The following is an 8,645-nucleotide window of genomic DNA, read 5'->3' as shown; positions in this document are numbered from 1 at the left end:
ATATATATATTAATAAGTTATTAGAATAGTAAGCTATATAACTAAATAAAGTAATATTTATATATAATAATAGTAAGTATTTAATAATTAGAGTTTTACCTATAGAGGTATTTTATAGATATTATTTATAATATATTAAGTATATATTATCCTTAATAAAGAGTAAAGTATAAAAGGTATATAAGTATATTAAGATATTTAGCTAAATATATAAAATAGCTTAATAATATTAATAATAAGCAATTAAAGTATAAGTAAAGTACTATAATATAAGATATATATTAAAGGAGTATAAAGCTAGCTAGATTATTAGTATATTTATATAGAACTAGCGCTTTAAGAATTATAAGCTTATACTTAAGTATATTAAGGTTTAAATTATAAAAAAGATTAATAAGTAAGTATATTAAGTTTATTTACTTAAGGTATATAAGTATATATATAATATATTTTATATATCCCTCTTTAAACTATAGAATATAATAAGGCCTTATATTAAGTAATTACCTATAGTATAGCTTAAAGATAAGCCTAATAAGTAAAAGGTAAAAAAAGTAATTATATATAAAGATAAAGGAAATAATTAGTTTTATTTAATTAAATAGATAGATTAGCCTATAAAATATAATACTTAAGAGCTAAATTAATATTTAAGTAATATAAAAAGTATAATTACTAAATACTATAAGGTTATAAAGAAATAATATAAAAAGTAAAATAATTAATATAATAAATAGGTAATAATAAAGCGCTATAATATAATTAGAATAACTTAATAGAAAAATAAAAATAACTAGCTATATATAGTAAACTATAAGGAATAAAGTAATAAGACCCTTAAATAAAAAACTAACTAATTATTAAATCCCTTAAAGCTAGGTAAATTATTATCTATAGGCTCTAGCTTAAAGGTATTTAACTTAAAAGATATAAGTAAAGTAATAATAATATCGCTATATTTAATAAAGCTAAGAGCTAAGATAATATTAAGTAACTTAATACTCTAAATAGAAAGAGTATTAAGTAATTTAATACTATTAATAAAGGAAATATCTAATAGATTCTTACTTATAGAAATAATAAGTAAAATAAAAAGATAGATATTAATAATATAAATAATAGCTATAGAACTATTAGCTATAGCTTAATTAAAATAAAAAGAGCTAATAATAATAGCGCTATAATAAATAAGACTTTATTCTAAAGTGCATATAGTAATAGTAGGTATAAAGTTATTAGTATTAATAAGGTAATATATCTCCTAATAGAGATTATCCTTAAATTTATAAGGGAGCTAATAAAGGCACTTTAAGGATATCTCCTTAGGATAAATATAATTAATATAATTAAGAAAGAATCTTAAGTACTTAATTAAGGTCTTTACTTTAATATAAGTCTAGCTATACTTAAGTATAAAAGCTATAATATTACTTATAACCTTAATAGTAATATAATCCTTATTAGCTTAAAATAAAGAACTAATTAATAGTAAAGACTAATAAAGGGAATATAGAATATATTATAATATAATAGATAAGAGAAAAAAGGCTATAATAAGTAGTTAACTTTTAAGCCTAAATAGTAAAGGTAAGACTATTATAATTAGTCTTTAAGATATAATATAGATTAATTAGTATATTATAAGTAAATATAAAAGTAAAAATAATATCCTTATAAGATTAAGTAATTTATTAATATTATAAAGGCATAAAGTCCTTTTAGTACTTTAAATTAATATAAGTATTATAAGAGTTATAAATAGTTTAAGCTATATTAAGTAGCTCCTTAGGGATCTTTTAATAGATTAATAATAGACTAATAAAAGATTAAAGAATAAATAAAACTTATAATATAATACTTTTAATAAGAATCCTTATATATAATATAGCAGATAATATTATTATTAGTAATATAAATATTATAAATATTATAATTAATTAAAAATATATAAAAGTAATAAAGGTATTTACCTTTAACCTAATTACTAAAGTTATTAGCTAGAATAAAAAGGAAGCTTATTAATATTTTATAGACTACTTATAAGAGAGATATAATAAGTAGAAAAAAAAGGTATATAAAAAAGGTATTATAATAATAAGATAAATAGCAGTAAAAAAGTATAAAAAGATTAAAATAATATAAGTAATAATAAGGTATAAGAGTTAATAATAAAGAGATATTAATTAATAAAAAAGGAAAAAAGAGAAGAAGAGAGATCTTAATAAGGTTAATAAAAAAATATTTAATTATTTAGATTAAATACTAATAAAATAATTAATTATAATTTATAGTCTTAATAGCTACTAATAGCTATTACCTAAAGAGTAAGATTTTATTAAGCACTATATATATATAAGCCTATAGGTATAATTAAGAAAATATATACTATATTATTCTATAAGGTCTATAATTAAATAAGGGTAAAGCTATATAAAGCTATTATTAAGTGATTCTAAAGGCTAAAATTATAGAGAGGGAGGTAATTATAAAAGTATTAAAGAGGCATTTAAATATAATTAATTAGTAATAGGTCCTTAGGAGATCTTTAGGTAATTTAATATATAAAAAGATAGATTAAGGGATCTAAAGTTAAATTCCTTAAGTTAAAGTTTAGTAATATAATTAGATTTACCTATTATTTAATTACTTTAACTTAACCTTATTAACTTATAAAACTATTCTATTAGGTATTATTACCAGTTTATAGTATCCTCTTAGTATTATTAAGTAATTACTGCTTAGGTTTATATTAATTCTAATATATATTATAATTTTATTATAAAATATTAAGTATTAAACTCCTTATAATATCTTAATATAAATATAATATCTTTATCTATTAAAAATAGAGATATATAATATCTATATATTATAAAAAATAGATTTATTCCTATTATAATATATTTATAGCTATTTAGCGCTAATTATACTATTAGTAAAAAATTAACTTAATTATCTTAAATATAATTAATATAAATATATAAGATAGTTTAAATTTCCTAGTTTAGTCTCTTAAGGCCTCTATCTATCTAAAGGTAATATATAGTATTAAGTTACTACTTAATACTTATAAGCTTATAGAAAGCAATTTAAAATTCTCTTATTTAATTAGATCTATAGTTACTTATAATAATAATCAGTATATTATAATACCTAAAGTAGTAATTAAGAAATCGCTATATATATACCTTAGCTAAGATATTTAATATTACTTTAAAGGTAATTATTCTTATTAATTTATCTTTAATAACTTAAATATATATATTCTTTTATTCTCTTAAGACTAAAAGTAAAGTAATAAAGTCTATTATAAATTTACTATATAGTCTTTATAAGATTAATAATAATTTTAATAGCTTAGATTTTACTTTTTATTAAAAGTAACTTTTATTATAAGTATTATAATTCTTAATAAAGTAATAATATAGTTATATAAACCCTAGTTAATATTAATATCTTTATACCTAAGCTTATATTATATTTTATCTTAAGTAGCCTTTAAATAAGGAGTTATATTCTCTCTATATAATATAAGTTTATAGTTTATCTTTAGCGCCTTTAGTATTACTTTTATTATTTTCTAATACTTATAATTAATCCTTATAATATAGATATTATTTCTTATTAACTTTATATTTTATAATTTAAACTTATAGCTTTAGCTCTATAAGAAAATAATAAGCTTATTACTTTACTGCTATATATATATACTTATAGATCTTATTAGTCTTAATTATTTTATCTTATAACTATTATAAGTTAAGGTCTTTTAAAAAGGTAATTTAAAGATTTATTTTAATAGTTAATAGGTTATTTTAACCTTTTAATTCTATTATTATAAGTCTTTTATTTAAAGCTTTATTTAATATTTTATTTAGTCTTAAGCTTATTACCTTAAATTTTATAGTAAATTCTTTTAAAACTTCTTTTTTTAATATTTTTCTATTAATATATATTATTAATACCTAATATCTATATCTTTAGATATAATTATCTATTAGCCTATTAAGCTAATTTTATTTATATTAATTAAATATATTAAGTGCTATAATATCTTTATTAGCTTAATAAATAAGTTAAAAAAGGTATTTAAAGAGCTTTTTAGCCTAATAAACCTATCTCTTTAATAAGTCTTACTTTATTATAAAGTATTTTAAATTCTTATAATTAATAAGAATTATAAAGGGGCTAATACTATATAGCTTTACCCTTTATACCTTTAAGTAATAGATAATAGCTAATATCTCCTTATTATAAATTAGGTAATTAAATTTAATAAGGGATAATTACTATAAGATATATATAATTAGATAGATCTCTCTTTACTTATTTTTTTAAGAGAGGACTCTTTTAGTTATATATTTAAAACTATTAGGCTCTATAAATATAAGTTATTAAGGGTTTTAACTAGCTAATATAAAGGCCTTAATAAATCTCTATTTAAGTTCTTAAAATATTACTTTTTTATTATTAATTTAAATAAAAAGGATACTTTTTCTAATAAGCTTAATAAGTAATATAGCTATAACTAAAAAGTTTAAAATAAATATTTAATAGTAATTTATAAAGCTTAGAAAACTTTAGACCTTTTTAATTATTAAAGGAGCTATTTATTCTTAAATAGCTTATTACTTTTTTAAATTATAAATAATAGCTCCTTTAGGCTTTATAATAAATCCTAAATATTTTACTTCTTTAACTATAAATTTATATTTCTTTAGATCTAAATATAGGCCTATATTAAAAAGGGACTATAATACCTCTTTTACTTTTACTATATAGTCTTTAAGAGTTCTTAATAAGTAAATTAGTATATTATCTATATATACTATAATAAAATAGTTTAAATACTTATAGAAGATAATATTAATAAACTATTAAAATATAGTAAAGATATTATTAAATTTAAAAAGGTATATTAGCTATTTAAAAGACTTAAATCTAATTTTAAAGGCAATTTAATCTTTTTAGCCTTTTACTATTCTAATTTTATAAAAAGCTATAATAATATTTAGCTTTATAAACTATTTTATTCCTATTAGATTATAAAAGGTCTTTATAATTAGAGGTAATAAGTAATAATCTTATTATATAATTGCATTAAGGGTATAATAATTATAATAAAATTATAAATTATTTTCTAATTTCTTTATAAATAATACTAAAGCTACTACTATTAAGCTATTAGCCTATATAAACCCTTTATCTAAAAGGTCTATTAAGGTCTTTTATAAAATAAATAATTCCTTTTATAATATTAAATAGAAAGGCCCCTATAGTAGAGAGGGTTTATTACTATTTTTATTCTTTATAAGGTTAATCTTATAATTTACCTTAAGTTAATAAGGTAAAAGCTATAAGGCTTTTACCTTATTAAAAAGGTATTAGAACTCCTTATAAATCTCTATAAAGAGCTTCTCTTAAAGGTCTATTAGGGTTTTCTTTACTAAAGCCTTTTTAATATCTCTTAAGCTAATAGCCTTAATTAAATTAGTAAGGTTAATATAATACCCTCTTAAATTCTAAGATCTAAAAGCTAATACTAATTATAGGCCTTTAATAGTAGTATTTCTTATGCTTTATATATAGTTTTACCTCTTTTCCTCTATAAGACTATCTTATATTAAGTAGGAGGTAATTTCTATATTTAATATAATTTTAAAGAATAATCCTTTTTAATAAAGTAATTAATAAGTTTATTTAATATATACTATAAATATAAAGGCTAAAAGGAAAGTAAACTTTCTTATTTATTTTATAGAATTATATTCTACTATTATAAATAGAATTAAAATATTAATAATATTATAATAAATTTATAACTAATATATTATAATAGTAACTTAATTCTATTCTATTTAAGGCTTCCTTAAGAATAAATTTCCCTTTAATCCTTTAATAGTATAAATATATATAATTTAATTATACCTTTTAACTTTTAATTAGAAATAAATAATACCTTTTACTAAAATCTATTAATCTTTACCTATAAATCTATAAAATTACTACTTACTTTTATTAATATATAATAGATAAAAGTTATATATAAATTAAGAATTAATTAAAAAGTAAATATTATAATTTAAATTTACTAAAGCTTCTTAAGTCTTATTATTAATTTAATATAAAATTATAGTAAAGGTATTAAATATCTTCTCTTTTTATACTTCTTAACTTAATGCCTTCCTTTAAGGGGATTTTAATACTTATTTTTATATTAGAGTTATTTATTTCTTAAATAGTATTTCTTATTCTTATTAGAGTTATTATAATAATCTTTTTATATATTTAGGCTAACTTTTTATTTAATTCTATAAGGCTTTTCTTTAAGGTAAGCTATATTAACTTATTACTATTATTTCTTTTTTAAATAATTAATAATTAAATAATCTATTAAATTATACTTAAAGTAATAATATTAGCTTTATTTAATAGGCTTTTTACTTTAACTATAATAAGTTTAGTTTTTATTTATAGCTTAATTAACCCCTATTATAACTATATTATTTATACTATTTACTTATAGCTTTTTAATAATATAATTATAATTCTAATAGTTATTTAAAGACTTTATTTTCTTATAAATAAAATTATCTCTCTTATATATCTAATCTAATTTCTAAGTAATAATTTATATCTTATTTAATTACTAGGCTATATTATTTATAAGGAGGTTAATAGTAATTAGCTATTTAATTAAGGGTTTATTTAAAGTATTTTATAAAAATATAATCTTAAAGGAGATATCTTATAAGTTCCCTTTTATATTAGCTATAATACTTTTAAATTAAAAAAGAAAAATTATAAATAATTTATCTTTACTTTAATATAAAGTTAATAGTTTAATTATAGCCTAGCCTTTTAAATTTAAATTTAAATTAATTTAATTAAAATACCTTATAAACTCTTTAAGGTTATAATTATAAAGACTTCTTTAAATATAAAATATCTATATTACTTATTATAGCTTAATATTTAAATATTAATTAATTAAATACTATTTATCTTAATTATTAATAAAAAAAGCTTAATTAATTATAAGCTTATCTCTTATTTATTATACTTATATAATATATTTATTATACTTTTTAAAATACTTCTATAGGAAAAGTAATAATTTTTAATATATTTATAGTTTAATAGGGAGATTCCTTAAGGGCTTTTAATAAATTAAAATAAAGTTAAAGTATACTAAAGGTAAAATAATAATATATAAGTTATTAACTTAATTATTAATTCCTTAAATCTCTTTTTATAAAGTATTTAATTTATTATTTAGCTAGCTTAATAGGTTATTTTATATTTTTAGAAATAAACTTTAAATAGCCTATTAAAAGTTAATTTATTTTTTTATTCTTTATAGTAATTCTATTGCTATTTTATAGTAAGGTTTTTTAATATAGGCTAAGTCTTAAATAATATAAAGGGCTAAATCTTAATAGGTTATTATATAAAAGAGAGGCCTTATATTAAGCTATTTAAGACTAAAAGGAGAAAAAAAAAGAAAGGCTAAAAGTTATAGTAAGATTACTATAAGAAAAGTCTACTAATTATATATATATAGGCTACTAATAAGATCTTACTTAACTAATAAGGGTAAAATTAATCTAGCTATAATAGCTTTAGCCGCTATAGTATAAAATAAATCTAAAAATATAGCTTAACTATTAATAATTATAGACTTTACCTCTCTAATTAAATTAAAAAGGCTTATATATAAGTATATAAGAAAGTAAATAAAGCCTTTATCTTTAAGTAAATATAAGGCTATATTAAAGGTTAAAAATAAAACTATATTTTCTATTAAAGAAGAATATAATATTAAAAAGGAAATTAAAATAAAGGATAATCTTACTTTTAAAGCTAAATTATTTACTTTAGAAGATAATAATAATAAAAGTAATATTTTAATAATATTAATAACCTATTAAAATTATAATAAAGCTTTTAAGTAATTAAAGGAGGAAAAAGAGATTATTAAGTAGCTATAAAAAGAAGAAAAAATTAAAAGGAAAGTACTCCTTATATAAGTAAAGTAAGGAAAAAATCTATATAATAATTAAATAGTTATATTATTACTTTATATTATATATAATTACTTTAATTACTATTAAATATATTAAACCTAATAATTAAATACCTTTTAGCTATTTAAATTTATTATTATATCTTTAAGTATATTAATATTAATATTATATATTATTAAATAATCTTATATATAATTTATATTATCTATAGGTATATCTAAAAGCCTAATAAAAAGCTTTTTCTTTAAAGTAATATACTTATTTAATTAGGCCTATAAAAAGAGATATATTAAATATTTTAATTATATAGAGTTATTATTTAAAAAGTTATAACCTTTAAGGATAGTATTATAGATTATAATTATATCTTAAAGTAAATATACTTTTAAATTAATAGAATTACCTTTAAAGATATTTAAAAGGGTTTATAGTTAATCTATTAAAATAGCTTTTATATAGCTTTTTATATCTATTGCCTTTAATTAAAAGTAAAAATTTTAAAGTTACTTTAAGTTAATATAAGGCCTATTAGCCTATTTATATATATAATATATATTTTATATACTTATAAACTTAATAAGCTTATATTATATAATTAATCTCTATTAAAATTATTAT

At 16.9% G+C, this 8,645-nt stretch overlaps 1 protein-coding gene across 1 annotated transcript, besides 46 other annotated features; it reads left to right on the top strand.

Moving 5' to 3' along the window:
• Window positions 1-34: 34 nt before the first annotated feature.
• Window positions 35-90: a repeat region.
• On the top strand, window positions 74-1,767 carry FPSE_06506 (uncharacterized protein; the record flags this gene model as incomplete). Its single annotated transcript, XM_009259624.1, has 12 exons — window positions 74-76; window positions 162-176; window positions 250-259; window positions 390-397; window positions 699-712; window positions 798-806; window positions 876-879; window positions 1,012-1,023; window positions 1,216-1,220; window positions 1,583-1,587; window positions 1,635-1,644; window positions 1,763-1,767. Coding segments are annotated over 12 exons (100 nt in total), but the record flags the coding sequence as incomplete, so codon positions are not given.
• Window positions 109-150: a repeat region.
• Window positions 204-239: a repeat region.
• Window positions 373-459: a repeat region.
• Window positions 547-604: a repeat region.
• Window positions 640-860: a repeat region.
• Window positions 1,069-1,121: a repeat region.
• Window positions 1,328-1,350: a repeat region.
• Window positions 1,595-1,704: a repeat region.
• A 38-nt stretch (window positions 1,768-1,805) lies between the features above and the next one.
• Window positions 1,806-1,960: a microsatellite.
• Window positions 1,961-2,110: 150 nt separating this feature from the next.
• Window positions 2,111-2,194: a repeat region.
• Window positions 2,195-2,218: 24 nt separating this feature from the next.
• Window positions 2,219-2,290: a repeat region.
• Window positions 2,291-2,743: 453 nt separating this feature from the next.
• Window positions 2,744-2,909: a repeat region.
• Window positions 2,910-2,921: 12 nt separating this feature from the next.
• Window positions 2,922-2,998: a repeat region.
• A 200-nt stretch (window positions 2,999-3,198) lies between these two features.
• Window positions 3,199-3,274: a repeat region.
• A 31-nt stretch (window positions 3,275-3,305) lies between these two features.
• Window positions 3,306-3,437: a repeat region.
• A 131-nt stretch (window positions 3,438-3,568) lies between these two features.
• Window positions 3,569-3,655: a repeat region.
• Window positions 3,656-3,894: 239 nt separating this feature from the next.
• Window positions 3,895-3,964: a repeat region.
• Window positions 3,965-4,011: 47 nt separating this feature from the next.
• Window positions 4,012-4,042: a repeat region.
• A 95-nt stretch (window positions 4,043-4,137) lies between these two features.
• Window positions 4,138-4,184: a repeat region.
• Window positions 4,185-4,437: 253 nt separating this feature from the next.
• Window positions 4,438-4,486: a repeat region.
• Window positions 4,487-4,523: 37 nt separating this feature from the next.
• Window positions 4,524-4,568: a repeat region.
• Window positions 4,569-4,625: 57 nt separating this feature from the next.
• Window positions 4,626-4,653: a repeat region.
• A 142-nt stretch (window positions 4,654-4,795) lies between these two features.
• Window positions 4,796-4,912: a repeat region.
• Window positions 4,861-4,921: a repeat region.
• Window positions 4,922-5,107: 186 nt separating this feature from the next.
• Window positions 5,108-5,161: a repeat region.
• A 65-nt stretch (window positions 5,162-5,226) lies between these two features.
• Window positions 5,227-5,264: a repeat region.
• A 371-nt stretch (window positions 5,265-5,635) lies between these two features.
• Window positions 5,636-5,723: a repeat region.
• A 23-nt stretch (window positions 5,724-5,746) lies between these two features.
• Window positions 5,747-5,862: a repeat region.
• A 32-nt stretch (window positions 5,863-5,894) lies between these two features.
• Window positions 5,895-5,958: a repeat region.
• Window positions 5,959-6,013: 55 nt separating this feature from the next.
• Window positions 6,014-6,091: a repeat region.
• Window positions 6,092-6,108: 17 nt separating this feature from the next.
• Window positions 6,109-6,135: a repeat region.
• Window positions 6,136-6,196: 61 nt separating this feature from the next.
• Window positions 6,197-6,291: a repeat region.
• Window positions 6,292-6,337: 46 nt separating this feature from the next.
• Window positions 6,338-6,434: a repeat region.
• A 56-nt stretch (window positions 6,435-6,490) lies between these two features.
• Window positions 6,491-6,594: a repeat region.
• Window positions 6,595-6,703: 109 nt separating this feature from the next.
• Window positions 6,704-6,739: a repeat region.
• A 21-nt stretch (window positions 6,740-6,760) lies between these two features.
• Window positions 6,761-6,851: a repeat region.
• An 8-nt stretch (window positions 6,852-6,859) lies between these two features.
• Window positions 6,860-6,895: a repeat region.
• A 38-nt stretch (window positions 6,896-6,933) lies between these two features.
• Window positions 6,934-7,142: a repeat region.
• Window positions 7,143-7,160: 18 nt separating this feature from the next.
• Window positions 7,161-7,278: a repeat region.
• A 501-nt stretch (window positions 7,279-7,779) lies between these two features.
• Window positions 7,780-7,843: a repeat region.
• A 41-nt stretch (window positions 7,844-7,884) lies between these two features.
• Window positions 7,885-7,942: a microsatellite.
• A 125-nt stretch (window positions 7,943-8,067) lies between these two features.
• Window positions 8,068-8,232: a microsatellite.
• A 79-nt stretch (window positions 8,233-8,311) lies between these two features.
• Window positions 8,312-8,353: a repeat region.
• A 20-nt stretch (window positions 8,354-8,373) lies between these two features.
• Window positions 8,374-8,429: a repeat region.
• Window positions 8,430-8,561: 132 nt separating this feature from the next.
• Window positions 8,562-8,645: a repeat region.

Source organism: Fusarium pseudograminearum, assembly GCF_000303195.2.
Source record: "Fusarium pseudograminearum CS3096 unplaced genomic scaffold Unplaced44, whole genome shotgun sequence".
In the NCBI taxonomy this organism is placed as follows: domain Eukaryota; kingdom Fungi; phylum Ascomycota; class Sordariomycetes; order Hypocreales; family Nectriaceae; genus Fusarium; species Fusarium pseudograminearum.
The sequence above is the reverse complement of the archived record's forward strand: the minus strand, read 5'-3'. Positions and strand labels throughout refer to the sequence as shown.